Source organism: Limulus polyphemus, unplaced genomic scaffold (genome assembly GCF_000517525.1).
Source record: "Limulus polyphemus unplaced genomic scaffold, Limulus_polyphemus-2.1.2 Scaffold3204, whole genome shotgun sequence".
Classification (NCBI taxonomy): domain Eukaryota; kingdom Metazoa; phylum Arthropoda; class Merostomata; order Xiphosura; family Limulidae; genus Limulus; species Limulus polyphemus.
Window position 1 is genome coordinate 1 of NW_013668814.1, and position 22243 is coordinate 22243.

The following is a 22243-nucleotide window of genomic DNA, read 5'->3' on the forward strand; positions in this document are numbered from 1 at the left end:
AATAAGTGACTAAAATCCTTTGAAAATTGAGCAGAAGACCCGTGAAAGGCCTCAGACAACAGTTGTAAAGAAGATAAAAAAAACTGTTGTAAGGGACAGTTGAATCTGGGAAAATTGAGTTAGGTTATGACAAATAGAAAGATCAGGCCTAGAACCTCAGATAGGAAGATGGGGATCTAGCCTCTGAGAATCTAAATATGGGTCTTCCAAGCAATAGAAAGCTAAGGCATGCTGATCCGTAAGTGGGTAGGCCAAGGCATGGCAGCACACTCTCTCAATTGATCCAACAAATCTCCAAACATGCACAGCAATGTCTGGTGAAGGTGGAATAATTAGATAATCAGCCAAATGACTTTCCCCCAATAAAGAAGGAGAAGAGTTGTAAGGTGAAGGAGAAATGCTCAAGACATTACAAACTTGATATAATAGTTGCAAAAACGGTGCAGGAGGCAGGATGTCTGAACAAAGGAAAGAGCCGGTAAAAAAAAAAAGGAGTCCAAATTCTCACCAGTTTGCACCTGATCCCTTTCAAGCTCAGCCTGAGCCTATAGGAGAAGAAACATCACAGCTCATGTCAGACTCCACCTATGTGTATGAAGGATTGGACACTAACTTACTTTCTTCAAAATTATTATTAGGGTGAGTTTTTATTAGTGTTTAGACATCCCATATCAATTCTGAATGGAGCACCTGGCTCTTCACACTAGTGATATCAATCTTAACAAACCACACAGCATAAGGTGCTCTGTCAAGAATTCCATTTTCACAAAGGCCACACGCAAGTGCTTCCAGATCTTTGATAAGGAATGGAACCATTGGCTTGTGAGTTTGATAATGAATTAGAAACTGGCTGAACTGTTATGCCTGTGATTCATGGAAATACAGTTTGGCAGATATGACATCCTTCTTTCATAATGATGAATGATTTTGTTGAAAGAACAACATATTTTCTCCGTAACTTCTTTATCATATCTGTATATATTTTATAATTCTCCATGATTAGCAACAGTAACATTTACAGCCCACCAATGAGCATATGACTTAAGGGAAAAAATGTCAATGCCAGTGATCATAACAAAATCTTAAACTAGCACAGATACCTTCAAATTCTTTGACACCTCATTCTGTGGGCTTTATCTCATTCTTGAACACATTATACATCACATGCAAGCTACAAGACTCAACCCTGATCACATAATGAACATCTCAATAATTAATGTTATACTTCAATTTACCACAGAATAACCAATTTACATTTTATCAATCCATTGGCAACTGAAGACACTGACTTAAGTTCAAGTTACTGCACTTGTCCATTTAACTCATTTACCATAACTATCAGAGGTAGCATGGTCAATGAATGTATTTATACAGAGTTATAATAATTTGTACAGTATCATCATAAAACCTTATATGCATGCTTAATTGTTTGTTCTGTGTGTAATGGTTCAGACTTTCATCAAAAAGTATAACAGAGATACCTACATGACACTTCTTATCAACAAGGAACACTTTCTTCACACACACACACACGAATGTATTTTCTACAATTCCACTGTCTGGAAAGATAAATTTGGGCAATTTCTCAATGCCAGTAAGACTGTTGTACAAGTAGTGAAAAGAAACCATCTTCATGGCACATAATACCTCTGCTGTCAACTCTTTGTCCGTGGTAATATAACTCGTCATTGTTGACCCAAGTCTATTTTGTAAAGAGTGAATAGCTCCATGTTACTACATCTGTACCTATACTTGTAGATGCAACATGAGCATTAGGCTGACAGATGTTACCACTAGCTGACTTAAAGAATAAAAACATTCCAGTAGAAGATTTCAATTGTTCATATTCTGGTCATGTTTGAAAGCTGAAAATACTTGAAGATTAGTAAATTAATAAACTTATTTGATTATAGATTAATTTATATTTAAAGAACTGATTATGGAATTTTATTCAATATTTCATGCCAATTCTATATAACATATTACAATGTCATGTAGGTCTGAGATAAGGCTCTTATTATACATAACTTGTAATTTAATACCATTATATAGTGGTATCTCAATGGGTTATGACAATGGTTACCAGACTGCCACTTGGTAACCTGTCATTGAATCATTTAAAAAAGTTAACATATATGTTTCTGAGTTTTCAGTTCTGTACTTGATTCTTTGGTTACTTTAATGAAGAAAAATAAAAACATTCAAAGTAGATCAACTCTGGGTCAATTGAGATCAGCCTTTATTATTAAAAAGAGGTGTACATCATTTAGGATTAATCTGAATCACTGAATAAATAATTAAAACCAATGTCTTCCACTTTAAAAATACACTCTACATGTACAATGTTTTGACGTCCTCTACGTCATCTTCAAAAGTTATCTGCAAGACATACTAATTTATAATTTTTTTTTCTGCCATGTGATATTACATTGCTTTTGTATTTGCATAATTCCTTAGTCAACTTTTACATTACATTACACCACATATTAATGCTTTGACTTGATGGTTCTTCATCTCTGTTTAATACTTATTTTATATTTTATTATTTCTAGTGATTCTCTGACATTTAAAGCTGTAATGTTACGAGGTTGAGCTCAAATTGTAATAGTTTTTTTTTCCATAAAATCTTGTTTTGTGTTGTTTTTACATGTTCTGCAATAGGCGAGTTTACTATTTTATTATTTCTTACATAACCTTTATGTTCGTGTAATCTGTATCAAAATTCCTTTTAGTTTGAGCAATATAAATACTTTTACATTCACATTCTATTTCATAATCCCAGTTTTATCTTCTAATTCTATTTTATCTTTAGTACTCCCCAACATTTCTTTAATCTTATTTATATGTTTAAAGATTGGATAAAAAGTGTTGTTGCTTCTTAAAACCTTTAAATAATTGACCTGTTAATCCTGGAATATAAGATAAATATAAAGTTTATTTTTCCAACAGATCTTAATGTAGTATGTTTAAGTACCATTAAACCTTTGTTAAATTTCTTAAATGTTCTATCTACTATATTTGGTTCAAATTCTCTTTCAACAGCTACATATTTAATTAATAACAGTTCATTACTTAAATCTTCCTGTTTTGAACATATTTTTAAAGCTCTGTAAACATATGTATAAAATGCAGAGATTTTTTGCATTTTTATATGACATGATAACTGGTGTGGTGGCATAACAACAGCAAAGGATTTTCTATAAACTGATGTTTCCATGTTACTACGTATTTCTTTTTGACTAGTACATTAATGTAAGCTTTATTATCTTCAATTTCTTATGTGAATTGAACTGATGGTTCTTTACTATTCAAATAACTAGAAAATTCTTGTAGCTTACTGTTGCCATTTCAGAGAATCACTAGAAATAATAAAATTTAAAAAAAAAATGAAGTATTAAACAGAGATAAAGAGCATCAAGTCAAAGCATTTATATTTGGCATGATGTAATATAAAAGGTTGAGTAAGAAATTAGGTAAATACAAAAAGCAATGTCATATCATGTGGTAGGAAAGAAAAATGTATAAATTAGTATGTCTTGCAGATAACTCCTGAAGACGATGTAGAGGGCATCAAAACATTGTATGTGTAGAGTGTATTTTCAAAGTGGAAACCATTGACGGCTTCAATTAAGTTTTTGAAATTGTGTAAATATGAAACATTGGTTTAAAATATTTATTAAATTTCAGACAATACACAAGTGCTCATAATTCATATTTAAGCTTAATCATTTTGAATCAAATTGATAAAAATGGGTGAATCACACTGTCAGATCAAAACAAAGTGATGTAAAAAAAAGAACAACAACAACAACAACAAAAAATACTGGATAAAATACAAAAACAATGAAAAATAATCAATATGACAAGATACAGTATTCTTCTATTCAACTATTTACTACTTTATCACAGTTTATCACGGCTAAACTTCAAATTTACATGGCTACTGCCTTAGTTAATTCTGAAATTCATGACACAAGACTGTGCCTAACTGATACTGCTGAAAAAATATTCTTCAAATATTGTCAAGGATGTTAACACAAACAAAATGTTCTTTGGATTTTGTCAAAAAAACACTTGAAAAAACAATATTCTCAGCTTAAAACTTCATTTATAAATTAATCAATTTATCAAATAAAATATAAAGATGTAGATTCAAAGTTGGATTGATAAGTATACTTAAAACAACAGCTTAGAGAATACTTTAGTCTAGATTAAGAACTGACTCATACTCCTGAAGAATTGTGCTTTTCAACTTATGCTTAACATGACCCACATATACTTGATTCGACTTATATTTCCCAGCTAGAGGCATAAACTGCCAGTACATGTACATGTTTAAATCACTTGTTTAACTATGCAGTATTGTTCTTATGGCATCCCAGAAAATGTTTTGTCTTAGACCTGTTCTGAGAATAAAGTAGGCATGCTGAAAAATACTCTTCAAATTTGAATTCAGTTATTCAATTAAAGGTAAATTACCCCTGTGATGGAAATTATATCACCACTTAAAGTCCACTGAATTTACAGACAAAAATGCATAATCGAAAATTAGAGTGTTTAATTTTTATTTCTTCTGCTTAATGACTACTTAAACTATTTTATACTAATAATTTTATTCCTATCCATAATATAATTTTCTTGTATAAACTAGAATAATGGAAAAAAACTGATAATGTTTGTCTAATGTTTTTACACTATAGTGAATGATCTATTTAAACTTTGAATATCAACTTGTGATAAATACTTAGTTACAATTAAATACTAAATAATTCCACCTTTAAATGCTTTCAGATTTATCTTTCACAATTTAATGAATCTAAATTATGTTTACAAATACTGTCATTTTGACTTACCAGACATAACACTTTTCACTGATGGTTCTCGCATATTGAATATATGAAATATGCACTTGCAGACTTGGCAGTATGCTTTATAAGCATCTTCATCATGTGCCAGTCACTCAAAATACTTCTTTTTCAATCCAAATATCATGAAATTTAATTTTCCCCATTGCTAGGATAAGCTAAGTTATTTAGCATCTTAAGAAACTGAACACTTTGCACGAAGGCCTATGCTGTCCAGTCCATTTACAAATGCTTAGTTACTTTGACATTAGAAATGAAGTTTCTGATTGGCTAACACAATTACTTACCATTGGTCATTCCAGGAAATAAATACCAAACCATAAGTATGCACTTACAATTTCATGCAAGGATTTCAATATTCATTGTAATTACAGGCTATTCCCAAGATGTGTGCAAAAATATTAAGTATTTCCAGCAGATTTATCATGAATAAAATTCTATACTTCTCCAGAACTTCCAGCTATATTTAAACCCTACCTATGCTTTGTTGAGTCTCACCAACCTGGATGTCTAATAAATAATTCATATAGCTTTCAACTATGCGTTTTAGAACACAATAAATGTATCTGTCATTAGAGTCGAACAATGAATATCTCCAACTATTATAATTTAGTAAGCTTTATAAGTAAGCTACAGTTAAGTTAAACAAATTCTGTTAGCCATATGTAGTAGCAGTACATTGCTGAACAAACAAGGAATCGCTCATAAATTAATAATATTGGCATAAAAACAAAACACGGATAGATAACATCATTTACAAGAAGTCTACTCTTCCTATTGGTTATAAACATGTCCATCAGCTGGGTAAAATTGATTATCACACAACCTCAAAAGTCAGAAAGGGAAGAGGCTTCTCTGATAGCTTTGACAGCTTTATTGCTATCTGAGCAAATTTTAAGATTTTTGCTGGCAATTATGTATAGTTTGTATTTCTAATTGGTTAGAAAATTCGGATGTGGGGAAAAAGGAGTTCACAGATAAAAACAAATTTTTCAAATGTTTCTTTTAGAAATTAAGATGTGAATACTTACATAATAAAAAATTTAAATTATAAACTGTGTTTTCAAGGCAAGTTTATTGAAATCAATTGATAATATAGTTCAATAAGACATATAATGTAACACAGTAAAAGAACATGACATGTGCACTTGTGACGAAGATGAAGTAGAAATGTTAATTACTACTTACCACATTAAAAAAGTGATACGGAACTCTGAGTATTCTGTTTTTTTAAAGTATGCTGAGGATCATGCTGAAGATGAGGATTCACTTGAATAACTGGTTTGAAACAGAACCTGCATAATATATAGCTAGGAAACATGCAACAAAAAAACTTTAATTTTCTGTATATAATTCAGTTTCTTAGAAAAAACATATAAAATTGAACAATTACAAAACAAATTAAGGCTATTTTAGGAAAAAACCAACTTTTTGACAACATTCTTAGATATTTTGGTAAAATCCCCAAAATCTAGGAATTTTACCAATGCTTGAAAGCCTGCAACACATATGAAGCAATTGAGGATTTTGAGGAATTCATGCTTGTTGTTTAAACAACTCTATTCAATTATGTACCAGCTACCTAGTGTCGGCTAACAATACGAAGAATTAAATTGTGGTGGAATGCTACAAGTTCTTCAAATACCTATAGAATGATAGGCTTCTTTTTTGTGAGTGTAAAACACTTAAATACACCATTTCAATTTTTGACACCTCACTACTGTTGGTCTGATATTTCATTGGTGGTAGTGTCTAGGGTCACTGATGAGGAGTGGAATTCTCCGAAACATTTTTCTTGGGAGAGCAAAAACAAAATATAAGAATGTAAAATGCAATACATGTGTATATAAAAAAAAAAGCATAAGAAATGACACTGTTGTTGTGAAACTAGGTCGATAAATAAATGAAGTATAAGTAGACTAGATCGCCAGCTAGAGGCTTTTGAGAGTGCGAGTTAAAAACATTCTAAGTCAAGAATGCTAGAGAGTAGTGGTATTGAAAATCATAAGTTACAAAAGAGTTATAAAAAATGAAGCTATTGCCTAGCAACAAAGTATATGCACCAGCACCAGTGACTGATGGTGATTAATTACTGACGCCAACTCATTAGTACTGTGGAGGTTACAAAAAAGTTGAAGTTAACCCGCAAAAGCAGTACTTTGATGATATATTCCTTACATGATGCTGGTGTACTAACACAAGTAAGAAGGCACCATATCAGTAACCAATCACTTGAGGGTTATGGTTTTGGAACAGTCCAATGTATTATAAGAATTAACCAATAAGGTGTGAGAACTACTTGCGGGTGGTGCTGCATACTAGTTGGGAATTCATAAGAACACAAAGGAAAAATTGTTTAAAAACTCATATTTGAGGCAGAAAATCAGTCTCCCCATGAGTTCTTACTAAGTGCTCATGAACACCATCAGTTGCTCTTAGATGATGTTGAAAGTATTCAATCTGCAACGGTACACCTCGCCAACTATGTTGTAAGTAGAATTTTCTGACTCTCAAGCTTCAATCAACGTAGTAATAGTAAGAAAGATTTATAATGTGTTAACTGATTATTGGCAGAAAGTTTACACAAGATAAATTGAAGATTTTTGCTAATAAGTGAATTGTTAAACTAGAGAAGTTATTAATATGCTTACATTTAATATTGTGATTGTGTATTGCGATATGAAGATAATTAAAGAGTATTATATTAATAACTCGGACTCAGTTTCTTTATTCTAACTGTAAGTTACCTCGAGTTAGTGACTTGTGAGCTCCACTCTCCACTTCAATCCTCAAATAAATAAATTTGGTGTAATTGGCAGTATAATTGTAACTCCAACAATTAGTCCTAAGGGCGCAGTCGACAGGATTTTTGGTGCAGCTAACGACAGGTTGTTTAGAGTAAAGAAAGGTGGAAAGTAAGAAAGTAAGCCGAAGTACTGTAAGTAGTATAAGTTAAAAATAAGTAGTAAGTAAGTGAATATGGCTATTGCTGGTATAGATATGACTACAGAAGAGGGTGGTGCACATCCTAGAGTCGTTCGAGAGACTGACACTAGCTATGAAGCTGCGTCAGAACAACCTGCACAAGTAGGTCCATGCAGCACTAAGCATTTAACGAGTGCCATACCATGATAACACGGTAGACTCGACGAGGATGTCGAGAGTTTTATTGACGCCTTGAATGAAGCTGTCAGAATATCAGGCTGGACTGATTCCCAGAAGGCAGACATATTAAGATTAAGAACAGCAAGAGAAGCAAAATGCTATATTATAGCTTATAATGAACTACATGAAACCACAGATTTTCAGTATCTAGTATGTAGATTAGTAGAGCAGTATAGGAGATGCACAATTTAACTCAGCAACAAGGCGAATCAGTCCAAGTTTTAATTAATAAAACAGCAAAATTAAGTATGTTCACTCACTTCATCTTACTTTTTTTTATCTGTTTTGAAGACACTATATAAAGTGGCCGTGACTGGTTTATTTTTTAAACAACAGGCACCACCAGTGAACATCTTTTGCTGAGACCTTCCTGGCATAGATTAATGTTACTCAATATCATGCTTGATGGAGATACATAGATTAACTAACCCTAAGTCACTGAAAGAAGGGCTAGTTTTAGAAATTAGATACACCCAATAGGCCTAGAACTAGAGATTTATGATAAACTTAAATAATAACAGTTTTTTTCAAGCCAGGCCCAATTCCATTTGTTCTCCACTGATTCATCTATTTCCTACACAGTGTTTGCATCTTTCCCTTCAACAATATTGACTGATGCAGGGCTCATTGCCATTCAATACATGCACTCAAGCATTTAACAGTTAACCTTTGCAACAGTAGGGTAGGCTTACATGTTTGGAAGAACAACAATGATATCAATTTTGGAAACCCATCACACAGCAAACACTTTCAATATTCTGGCAACCAGTGGTGAAAACACATCTGTTAATGGAAACAGTGAATTGTTTACCAGAATGCACTCCCAGTTTTGATCTATGTTTTGATTGGCTTGTCTCCAGGTACCAATTTCCAAAAATGTTCAAAGTCCTTATAACTCAATCATTGTAATTACACAAAAGTAAACAGTATACAAACAGAAATTCCCAGCCAAGATTCATACCTTACTGATAGTTATGGTCAAAGCTAAACCTACTTAAGGTGTAAATACCCCCCCCCCCCCAAAAAAAAAATAAACATTTATAAGCAAAATGCATGTCTTTAACATGAACTGATTTGCACAACTGTTAGAATATCATTCCATATGAAATAAAATTTACAGAATTTTGCAAGACTAGAGAAAGCTCATCTGTATACAAAACACTAGTTTCATTTGGAATAATGTGTGCAGTTTGGTTCTTCTTGTTTATGAAGGAATGCTGACATATTGGAAAGAATTCAGAGGAGGGCTACTAGAATGATTACAGGGATAGAAAGGTTATCTTAACCTGTTTATATAAGATACCTTTCTATCCCTGTAATCATTCTAGTAGCCCTCCCTTTTATCTTATCTTGAGGAATGAAAGTCAAGAGCCTGAGATGTGGTCTTTCTGAAGTATGAAATAATATTCAGAGGATTGATAAGATAAAGGGTTCTGATTTCTTTGCACTTTATTCTGAAGACAATAGGAATGAGAGGACAAAAGTTTTAAAAAACACAGGGAATTGACTTATATAACCAGTTGCTATCTGAAATAGTGAAGCCCAGTACTTTACAACAGCTTAAGAGGTGAATTAATGGTTTCCTGAAAAATAAATGATGGATTTAATTTTCACTTTCTTAAGCAGAGCATGCCTTGAAAGACCAAATGGTCCCTTTCTATCCTTATGTTAAATACGAAAAAAAACAACAACAAAAAAACATGCTCAATCCCATTGTTTTCTGAATAATACAGTTCCTTGTTTGTAGCCAATTGTGGTTACGGTAGCCTAGCTAATTCATAATTCTACAAAAATGTTTCTAGAGCAGTCTGTGGCACCTGCTTACTTCAGGCAACAGCTAGCATCAGTTATCCTGGCTTTTTTCATTTTCTTAAGGGGCAGAAAAAGGGAAGGAGTAGCATACACTTGTAATCAAGCTATTCTAAGTAAGGTTAATATAATTCTTCAATCTCATCTGTAATAATATAAAAATAAGGATTGAAGTTGGGTATAGAAATATATGGATATCTAAAATCTTGATCTACTTCTGACTTGTTACTTTTTGTATATGTCAAGTGTGGATATCTAAATCTTTATCTATTTATAGTCATGCCATAGTGGCACATCGAATTGCTGTCTTTTTTTTAATACAAACTTTTAGCTCATAGTCCTATCATCTCTTGACCGATTTGAGATCTAATTACAGTATTGGACTCAGGATGTCAAGCCCTTTTGATTGATGTACTTGACAATGCCCAAGGTCTCATAGATTAATTTACTCTAATCATGGCTAAAAGACTTTCAATTTGAGGGTAGGCTGGTAAAGGTCCTGATGAGTAATAAAATCAAATTGGGTATAAACATGCCCCTTGCTTGGTACTGCAGGTGCACAAAAATATAGCTAATAAAAAAAAAAAGTCTCATAGCTTAATTTACTCTGATTGATGGCAAACAAATTAGACTTCTGATGTCCACAGGCTAAGAGGAGAAGGAAGTAAGTCTTAAGGAAAAAGTGAAACAAGGAGCACATGGAAAGTGGTTCGAATGGAGGCAAAAGGAGGCAGTGAAGGACCACATTAACATCCCAGTCCGGAAAGGTAGCCCACCTCAGAGGGCGACAAACCTGGAAGGAATACATCAACAGGGAAAGCATAGGAGAGGTAAATACACTACGGTATTGGGAAAAATGAAAGGTGTGGGAAAAAGCTGCCCGATAATCCAAAATCAAGGAGACAGAAAAACCCAGATCGAAAAGCCTAGTAAGAAATTCTGCAATACTAGAAACAGTGGGTACATCAGCAGAAAACCTTTGACCTATAGATCAACTGCAGATAAACTTCCATGGAAGAGGGCAAATGGAATAAGTCAGAAATGAAGCTACTTACAGGGACAGCCTGGATCTCTTCACCAAGGACTGGATAAAATGTGAGAGAAAAAAAAATAATGACTGGGATATTAAGTTAAAGTAAAAGGTGTCTTCAATATAATGAAAAGATTAATGAACAATTCCCACTTCAAAATTGACACTGTTAAATTTACAAATGCAAAGCACACTAAAAGCAAAAAACATCTGAATACGAGTACTGCCAAATGAGAAGTGACAGTTAGGTAGAATGGAATAGAGGGAGTCACATGTGTCATGAGAGTATGTTGCACTCTTATTAGTGGAGAGATGATGCACTGGAATCAGTCAATTCCAATGGAGGGGAGATAGAAAGTTTGTGGCATGCATAACTTTTTTGCATATAGAGGGCAGCACTGAACGAGAATAGCTCTTTATGTGAACAGAGGTAGTGTACCGTATTGAGAAAAGAGAAATTTGAAAACAATTCTACAAAGAGTTCAAAAGTATGTACATATTTCCCTTCTTTAATTTTAAACATTTCATTGCCCTGTATGTTGATGATAACAGATAGTTATTGATATAGAAGAGAAAAATGGACAATAAAATATAAACATTTACCATTAAAAACTTTTGATATTGTTACAATATCATATTTTTGTAAATTTTACTTGGTTTAGTTTAGTTTGAATGGCCATTTCAAACAAAGGTTTCTGTATTAAACTCGAAAGAGTTTTCGAACCTAGATATTAACTGAAGGTTTTTGTTATAAGCTATCATTAGCTGTTAGTTTACGACTCTTAAAAACTTTGGAAGTTTAAGAATTAGTCTTAACTTTTGTAAGCCTTGTGCTTTTTGAGAACTGTTGAAAACCATTTTTTAAAATATCAACAAGTTTTTGTGCAGTTGACATCGGAACAGTGAACTTTTTGTAACTGTACATCTAGCATGAACTAGAACTTGGAATTTATAACCTGAAACTGAATTTCTACATAGGTTTTGAAGTGATTACGTTGAATTGGAGAGAGAGTTCCTATGTGGATCTACCAAGAAAGAGTGATTTTTTGTATTGTACCCTTTTGTAAATTATTGTATATAAGTTAATATTTGATGTTTGTGTTTTTTTATTTTATAATATATATCTTTAAAACTACAAAACTGCAGAGTTGTCATTTCTTTGTTTTTTATGTATTATACAGTATGGTAATACAGGATCATAACAATTGGGGGCTTGTCCGGGATATCAAATAAGATGATAGCTAGAGTTGGTTGTAAGAAATTGAAAAAATCTTTAGAATTTGTATAGTTATGCAATATATATTATTCAAGTTTTGTGTAAATTATCTAGAAAGTTCTAGACTAGATTTGTTTAAAATTTTATTGTGTGAATGCTCAAACTCGATTTTAATTTGAAAATAATTTATAATTTATTTTAGTATAAAATTTTATGAATATATTTAAACAATAAGAAGTTAGTTTGAAATGGCTGAAAATTTCAGTGTTGAAGAGTTTTTGGAAGCACAATTTATCGAAAGAGAAGAACTTTTGAAGTTGAGAAAAGATCAGTTGAAAGAATTATGTAAGAAACTTAACTTGACAGTACCCGTATAGGCAAATAATCAAAATTTTGGAATTAGGCCTAGCTAATTTAAGTAAATACAAGAGAAAAGACTATATCAATGATAAGTCACAAACTGAAAATACTAACTCTGAATCTTAAAATTCCTAAAATGTGTAAAATCCAAATCTGACTTTTGAACAAATTATAGAAATAAAAATGCTTCAATTTGAACAAAGACAAGTAGCAGAAGATATCAAATTTGAACAACAATTAAAACTTGAGAGAGACAAAACAGAAAGAGAAATAAGACTAAAATAGATTGAAGTTAAAGGTCAAAGAAGTCGTTCTAAATCTGGGGATCAAGCAATAGGATATAAAAAAAAGATTGTCTAAGGGTGCCTGACTTGATCAGACATTAAGATACATTAACTTTATGTCTTAAAAGTTGAATTTGCTCAGGGCATTGAATGTTCTGTCTTTTAACCTATTGGGTTTTGGCTTCTAAATGTTTTAGAAGATAACGTTGCTCTCGTAATATTTCGTTCCAAAAATAAAACTAGTGGATGCAATTGTTTAAAGTTTCACAAAAACGTTCCTAAAAATATGTAGTTTTAGAAAAATAAAATATTTATTTTTATTTTTTCTCCTATTGTAATGAAATATATTCGTTATTTATTGTAGTTATTTGCACTCAGGCTCTGAATAGTTCACTTGTAAAGTGATTTTTATATAAAGTATGAAAATACTACTTATTAACTTACATTTTTCACATTTCATTTGCTTAATCTCTAGAACCTCATAAATGAATATTGTTATGATCATGTATTACTGTATTTCTTTCAGAATTTGTTATATTTTGATTAGCCTGATTTGTCTGTTCTTTCTTTTTGTCTTAGCAGTAAAAAGAGAATTTCCACAATTTTTGAATTTTGAATTTTTCGACCACACTAAATTGTGAATCAAAACAAACTCATCAGCCAGTTTTGCAGCTTCTGACAAAGTGTCAATTTTTTTATCTTAAATATGCACTTTGACATTAAAAGGTGCCCTGTACAAAATTCTTCAATAAAAATGAGTTGTCCAAATTTCTCAAAGTCTTTGTACACAGATTTAGATCTAAGCATTTTTCTAGCTCTACTTCTTTGCATCTAACAAATTCAACATATAACTCAGTAGATAATTTAGTACTTTGTCTAAAATTTTGCCTGTATTTCTCTGAGATTTGCTCATATGTTTCTAAAATGTTCTTTTGACAACACCATAACTTGCACAGTCTTCAAGTCTCAAGTCTGAAAAAAACCTCAAGAGTTTTCCCTGTTAATTTTGATTGCAATAACGTAGACCATTTATCTCTGGGAGCTTCCATAAGTATACATGTTTTCTCCAAAACCAAAAAGAAACTATCCACATCATTTTCATTGAAAGAGGGAAGGTACTTACTAACATTGTTGACAGGTCAATCAAAGTACGGAGAATAGTAAAAAAATTCTTCAGTCTTCTCTTCCTTATCACCACTTAATAAAGTAAAACTATATTTCTCTCATGTATAAGAGATTTTCAAATGAAATAGAAGGCTACAAGTTACTTTATTTCTACAGATATTCACTGCTCCCAATGATTGCTACAATATTGTTTACAAATATGTTTAACAAAAGAATCTTAGAGCTGGTCATAAAATTTTTTCATCTCACCATACATCCTTTTATTTCATCAAGTTTTTTCAAAGCAGCCACATGACCTTCTGCTAGGTCTAGTACATGTATATAATCCCTCATTCCTGCAAAAGAGAAACTACCATTGCATCAAACAGTCCATTAGAAAAAAGTATAATATAACTATGTAAGCCATCAAACATGTACATAATCTTTAAAAAATGAAGACTGGTTGTTGTATTAAAAAGAAATGTCTTTTCAAAACAACTAATTGTTTTTTTACAAATTTATCAAAAATTTTACTATTTTTCCATTCACAAAACAAAAGAAAGAGAGCTGTACAATATCACAAAGTTTTTATTTACACAAATGCAAGAAAAAATAATGGAGTTATTTTTGAAATTTACATAAATTCACAAGTAAGATAAAAAAATAGTCCTGCTCATACAGTATAAACATATTCTAATTTTAACTCAGAACAAGCAGCAATGCATGCTACACCAACTTATAAATATTTTAATCTTTTGTGGCATTTTCTGGTAAAAATTGAATTCCTAACAATTATCAGACTTGCTATTAAGAGCAGATTTGCTCACAAAAAAAGGAGAGTAACTTTGATTCTAATACCTTAACTAAATTTTTATAATGCATGTGAGATATTGAGACTGGTCCAATTTAGCAAAAATGAACAGAACCTTTATTATTAGTCAAACAAAAAGAAAATACAATGTATGACAAAATCATAGTAAGATCTTTACTAGTTTGAGCTTAGTCCCACAGCTTTCACTTTCTTAAGACTGAACTAAAACATGACGATTTTCAAGTATGATCTACTCTTGAAGATTTTCTAGTAAAACTGGACTAAGAAAGTGCACCTGAATTCAACAGGTAAACTGTGTTTCTCTGTCCTGATGACAGCATCTCCTTGTGACCTTTGTTCTCTCACAGCATTAGTCAGCTGCTACATTTGGATAACATCATTTTCAGAGTAAACGATATTGTAGTTACTAATGCTTTCAACCCAGATACTGTATGATACTGCAATACTCTCTCACGCAGAACAGACATTATCTACTTTAATGAATAAAGAAACAAAGCAATTAGAACTAGAACAAGAAAATCTCCAGAACTATCTGAACCTTGTGTTTATGGTAAAAATGCACTAAATAATTTAAACAATTTTACTGGCCCCTCATGAGCGAGTGGGTTAAATGTTTGTTGAAAAAATAAAACCTACTCAATCCAGTTTTTATTAATTTGAACTGAAATTTTTTGGACATTTTTATTGGCTAAAAAAAAGGCAATTTCTATATTCCTTTAGCGTTGAGGCTGCAAAAAGTGATTTGAAATGGTAAGGTGACTGAAATCCATCAGCGCATCACAAGCTTATCAGCCAACCACAAGAAGCCACAAGATGAAACCCAGAAGTATTCAGGAACTATTTAGAACCACCATGGTAGATATTGTGCAGCAAGCCAAGTATAATCGAGTACAATATTATGCCTGTAGCTGCTTTCAAATTGTTCCTGTCTGCTCATCCTATTGCTGACTATTATGATGCTTTGACCTTCCCTACCAAATTGCAGGTGAAATTGATTGTATTTCATTTGAAAGCTAAACATAAAAAGGTCATAGCAGAAGCATAGAAGGTTGACAATTGCTTAATTAATAATGCTGAGAATGTGGCTTTATTGATATATACTGAATTTACAACCAGCAGGTAGACCTTAGTACTAGCTAGTATGGAGAGTTGAGGATGCTGTATTTCACTTAAAAATTTATCAAATAACAAACGAAAACTTGTCTCAAAAGAATATGTCCAAAACCACCCTCTTTGGGAGTTTCTAGATTGAGCTTACTTTTAATATTCAACAAATTGTAGTGTAAAGTTGTCCCTTGGCTCCTGAGGGATGTATTTAAAATTTCTGTATCACTAAAGAGCAGTAAAAAACATGATATACCTGAATATCACAATTTCCTCATTTTCTATTTAAGGCATGTCCTCAAGCTGACAATTAAATTTAAATTTAAAACTAATAACCTCTAAATTTGCAACATGGTCAAGTAACTTTACTTCACATGTTAACTTTACTTCATTCCTTAAAACACATACATACCACATGGACTTCCCTAACCCTTTAATGCTGAATTAAAACATGAAAATAACCCCTTTGAATTCAATTACATAAGAATGCTAGTAATATCATTTAACTAAGATTCTAAAATTAACATATTAACAATTAATAATACATTAAATATAAAAATATGAAAATTCCAAAGTTAGAATACACCATACCATAAATTGAACTCAAGGCAACACTTTAATTAATTGATCACATGCCTATATGAACAAAAATAAACTTTTTAACAATGAACTACACATCAGAATATCCTTTAATGTAGATAAAGCAATGTGTAAGCACATAATTACAATCACAAAAAGTTAAACTATAAAGAAATATAGAAAGCACTAAAGAAAATGCAGAGATACTCTGTCCACTTTAAAAGTAGAAAATTTTACAAAACAACAATAACAAAAATAAATTAATCATTAAATTAAAATAAATGGAAAGGAAAACAGAATAAAAACCCTTTAACAATAAAACATATTAATTTTAGCTTTACCAATGACTTTAAGCTTTCCCTCTCACAAAAGGGGCAGTCTGACACAAGACAAAGCCTGAAACTAATCCTGCTTCTATCTTCTCAAGACTATGGTGTTCCTTGGGACACACCAACTGCCACGAAGCTCTTCTTTTTGCTTTGAGATGTAAGGGTCTTTCGAGAAATATGACCACATCTGACAATGTCTTCTAGTGGTAGTGGCACATCCTTCAGTGGGGCAGGTCACTGGACCTTGTTGCTCCTCAGGTTTCATCTCCTCCTTTGGCTGTATCTGGAGTGACAATGAGGAAGGTTGCTGGACAGTCTGAAGGTTAGGCCCTACAGGAGTTATACTGGTGGTGTCCTCTGCAAATAACAACATCTGCTATGAACTCTCCCATGTAGATGTGTTGGCTAGCAATGCATCTTCATTTATGGACTCAAGCACCATGTAATTCAGGTGAAGCTTAGACATTCTATCCTCAGTGGCATAATATACTTTATCATTCACAAGTCCTCAAGTTTTCTGAACATGTGTTCTATGGGTGTGAATACATGTTAAGCCTATAGATGGTACACTTTACAAGTACCTAGTTCACAGTGGTAACTGAGCATTAATATTCTTCCTAAACTATGCACATGGCTGTATCTTTGACCAATTAGAACTCACTCAACCTGTGCATTTGAATACACACTTGCAGTATTTAAGGTCATGTTCCAGTCACAATCAGCTTGTTTTTCATTAACTAATCAGTAGTTTTTCTGTCTTGCCCAATTTTGAGAAGCCATTTGTTTACAGAAATGGAACCTTGCTGTTCTTCTAACTGTGAAGCCACCACATTCTTGCAGGGAACAAAAAACTTCTTCGTCAATTCCTTAGTCTTTGGGTTTCTGCTTGACCAGAATTTATGACCATGTTGCTCTCAGTTGCCCTTGCCAGACAATGGGAACTTCCATGCCAAACTCTCTGATCTGTCACTATTCCTAGTCTACTATCTGGTTGTTAAACATACACCACAGTAGGTATGAAAAAGGGTCAAGACTGCTCAGGTCCTATGCAAACGAGCTGACTTCAGTTACATGATGCTAATCTCACCTTTAATCATTTGCCTTTGCTAACATCTTTATGTCTTTTCTTAGGGACTTACTTCCAATTACAAATTGTGCAACAGTTCCTTATTACACATACAGCTTGCATTTTCATGCTTCCAAACTATATTTCATAGTGAAACAAATTTAAGAAAATATTTGCTTACTAAAAATATTTCAATCTGCATAACTTAAAATATTCCTAACAGAACCAAACAAAACATTCAGTACACCATGTGTGTTCATATGTTATGATATCTTAGCCATTATTCATGAATTTCATGTACCACTAACAATTTCACCCACTTATTAATATTTCAACTTGATCAAGCCAAAATATCCTTGCACTACGCTTCAGAAAAACACCAGGAAAACTCTTCTTCAAAATCTCAGGTAAAACCATGTATTCTCTCTCTTGCCATAGTGCGAGTCTCTTTGTTACTGTTGTCTCTTCCACCTGCAGAGCATTTCAATGTTGAAATAGAAACACTTCCTCAGTATTAATAAAGATAACAGATACACTATATTTTCCAGTAATAATTCCAGGTTATTCTTCACAGTTAACCTAATATTCATCAATTCTTAATGTCAAGGAAAAATACTCTGTCTCCATGCTTTCATTATTTTCTTCTTATTTATCACCATACTCTTTGTGTAATTGGTTCATGTTTGTTAAACTGTCTTAAAAACACCCATGAATGACTATCTAATGTTTTTTACAGCATGTGGTCCACATGTGTACCTGTTTACGTATGCATATTGCCATACACCTATGTTGCCATTATGTTTTATCAAGTACTCCAGCTACAGAATGAACCACTTTGTTAACATTCAAATTACCTACTGATGATGCTCTTGGTAGTGTGAAAGTAGTGTCATCTGAAGGCCATCAAGTTCCAGTAATTTTTATTTCAGATTTCACAAATAAATAATCTCTAGTAAAATCTGGTTGAATTAAAAACTAAAATCTATTGTGCTATTACTACTGTATCTCCAACAGTGCTCCCTTGGTGATCATAGATTTGGTGCATTTTTCCACAATGATTAATGAAAAATCTAGTGGGTACTGGGTGGTATGTTCTGCATAGTTCACAATACTCAACTAGTTTGTCAGAGTAATTTTCTATACAGATTGGATGTCATTTCACATCAGAAAAATTTCACTCAGTTTGTGCTAAGAAAGAAAGGGTTGCAATTGCCTATCAATCACTGATTTTTCACTCATGTCATTGTCCTAACTGTTAATAATACAACTGAACAACTTATGAGCAGTGATTATGTTGATTAATGTCATGAAAATAAATTAATTCAATTGGTGTTTCCAATTATTTCAACAAGTAGTATGACTGTATAAGTAACAACTTTTAAAAGAATTTGGAAAACATGCATTCTTTTTACCAATGCTATAATATCTTTTTTCTAAATATGATCTATAATAATAAAAGGGTGTGTCTGTGTGTGTGTGACTGCCATAGCTCCAAGAAGAAAGAACCTTGAAACCTGAAATTTTGCACACATACTAAATGGACCCTGAGGCTATGCACCTGGGTATTATTACTTATCCACATGCATGCAAGCATATGCATCTTTTTATGAGGCAAGCTAGCAAAAAAAAAGCACATAGAAAAGAATAGGTGACCACCATATCTCAAAGGGGGAAAGAATCTAGAAACCTATAATTTTGGACCCATACTAAGTGAACCCTGAGGGTTTGCACCTGTGTATTATTATCTATTCACATGCATGCTCATCTTTTCAATGACGCATGTGCATCTTTTTATGATGCTAGCTAGCAAAAAAAATCACATAGAAAAGAATAGGTGACAATAGCTCCAAAAGGGAAGAACATAGAAACCTGAAATTTTGCACCCATATTAAGTGGACCCTGAATTCATGCATCTGGATATTACTTATCCTCATGCATGCACATCTTTTTGATGAGGTAAACTAGCAAAAAACCAGATAGAAAAGAAGTGGTTCTTTATATAACAACTTCTAATATATAGGAAACCCAGCGTGTTTTCGTAAAAATGCGTTCCAACAATGGCTTTTGTCATGTTGCTTGGCAACAAAAGTATATAAGTTATACTTTTATGCAAAAATGGATTCAGAACACACACACTGTCAACCTAATAACCCGAGCAAAGCTGGATACTTTCACTAGTTATAAATAATTGTAACTACTTAATTTTAAGTAAACAATTTGAAATGTTTGCTTTTAACTTTTTAAATTTTAATATCAATCACATTATTAGAAATAAAGGTATAAGCTTTAAAACTGCTAGATTATAACCTGATTAAGCTAATCATTTATAAAATATCATTAACATTATTTTAACTTTGTTGATTTAGTTAGTTTACCTTGTGAAAACTCCCCCCTATAATTCATATGAATCATGTGAAATTTCACTACTGCATGATGACATATCATGCAGCAAAATTCTCCACCAACAGGAGTGTGACCCACCTCCTTGTACAATGCACCCTATACATTCCCATGTGAAATATTTCATTCTTTGATGAGGCCACAAATAAAGGTGTACCAGGAAAGTAGGGAAGATGGGTGGGAATATGTATGGAGGTGAGTATCTATCTGATATACATTTTCATAAAAAAAAATTAATTTCCAATACGATCACTCTCCTTCATACACAGAAAGCTAAAATCCCATATTTAGATGGTGGAGGGACCAGTATGAAAGTTACCTAGATGAGCTCATTTCAGCAAGCATCCCATAAGTAGCCTATAGGGTGTGACACTTTATGGCATGGGCTCTATAGGAGCACACTTGTATAAAACCACATATCATCTCGTCCAGGGTATACTCTTCACCCGTGAGCAGGATTACAAGAGGTGAAAGGCCTGTATGGTGCTGCAATATTGGGCAGAATAAGTACATGACTGACTGAGTACTTGCTTACAAGACATCAGACAGTCAATAAGTGTAGTAGGTTTAGGGTCTTTAAGACCATGCTGTGGATGCACACTTCATCAACCATCACTCCCTATGGGTCAAAACCACTTGTATGAGAAGGGTGCCTGTGATAAGTATCCATTCACAGCTTCTTTACCATCAGACACTTTGGGACACTCACCAGTTGTGGGAAGAGGCCACCATGTACACATATTTATTACAAACAATTAGTATGGATACTTAAATAATCACAACTCAACCATCAGACACTATGGGCCATAAACTCCACTATCAGATACAGATGATTCAGGCCACTGTGGGAGTATGGATGATTAGAAAGATAGTGTGAGATAGTGATATGTGTCCAAATTCCACTTGGAGATTGTGATGTATCTATATGTAATGGGGTAATCTGCAATATACTCTGGGAACACCCTTGCCCCATTTTTCACCATACAGGAACCCTTGTTTTCTTGACCAGCATTTAGGTCCCAATTGGTGAGGATTCTCCATGATCCACCACCCCAGTGGCTGCAAGCTGGTAACTGACAAGGGTCTTCCATGCTTCACTCAAAGGGGTGGTGGTAATTCACATAGGAAAGACCTACAACATGTGCCTGGATTCCCATCAAGCACATGTCAGAAAGGTCTTTTACTGGAGACAGTGCAATGAGTAACTACAAAATCCTATTTTTGAAAGCCAGCAAGTGCTAGACACAGAAGCACAACTCTGGTGCTGGCTTTTTTTCATGATAGTCCATGGAATGGTTACAGTCTGGATAGGACTATTGAACGTATTATAGAATTACCATGAGTAGAACTCCAGTGCTATTGCAGAACACCTCACATCACAGTGGGTGCCGACTGGGTCAGGATGGATGGTCTTAGCACTTTTCATTATCATGGCCTCATGCAGATTTTTGGGTTAGTATACCCTGTGAGGCAACACTAGCCTCCTAGCAGAATCCAAAAGTAGAAGAACAGTGGAGAAGGAATAAGTAAATGAATACTCATTCCCATTAAAGGTTAACTGAAAAATGACTGTCGGTGGAAGTCTGTACACTACAGGAGAGGACACAGCCGGATGGTTAAAATAGTTTAATGTCAAATGAACGATTGTGGGGTAGCCCACATGCCAGTCTGGAGAAAAAGGGGGCAAGAGCTGAATAGAGGAGACTAAAGAAAGCATACAAACTTCCATCGCCAGAGGGGCATATACAAGATGTATGAGGTGATGAACCCAATCTGTAATGGGGTAAGGACAGAGGGCCCAAGTAAAGGAGGTGTCCCAGTTATGAAAGGACAGTGAGAAGAACCACAAGGAGGAAAAATGTGACAAAACCCTATGTGGCCCAGATAGGACAATAGCATATGTCCAGAACAGAAATAACACCAAAAAGAGAAATCAAAGGAAGGAATGTGGGAGGAAAAGAGTGACCACATCCCCCTACCATGGAATAAAAGGGAAGGAAAGACTGACCAGGCCAAAGAAGAAGGGAAGAGCAGTTATGAAAAATCAGGAGGAAACAAAGGTATTAAAATAATTACAAAGAAAAGTAGGTATAGAACATG

The 22243-nt window shown here is 33.3% G+C and overlaps 1 protein-coding gene across 7 annotated transcripts in view; it reads right to left on the minus strand.

Annotated features, from left to right (window-relative positions):
- Positions 1 to 2440: 2440 nt before the first annotated feature.
- LOC106468886 (UDP-glucose 4-epimerase-like) overlaps positions 2441 to 22243 on the minus strand; it is a 111529-nt gene continuing 91726 nt past the window's right edge. For 2 of the 7 annotated variants that reach the window (XR_002612747.1, XR_002612748.1), the window contains 3 exons: positions 14940 to 15138; positions 14104 to 14189; positions 6156 to 6175 (listed from right to left, as the gene is read on the minus strand). Coding sequence is in view for 3 of the 7 variants with exons in the window: in XM_022397252.1 (XP_022252960.1) it covers positions 7422 to 7578; positions 13701 to 13707; positions 14103 to 14189 (251 nt within the window). In the remaining 4 variants the exon portion in view is untranslated. Of the gene's footprint in view, positions 2453 to 6049; positions 6176 to 6241; positions 6660 to 6685; positions 7579 to 13700; positions 13708 to 14102; positions 14190 to 14939; positions 15139 to 22243 lie in introns of those variants that run through there. The other 5 variants (XR_002612745.1, XR_002612746.1, XM_022397252.1 and 2 more) reach the window with 5 other exon arrangements.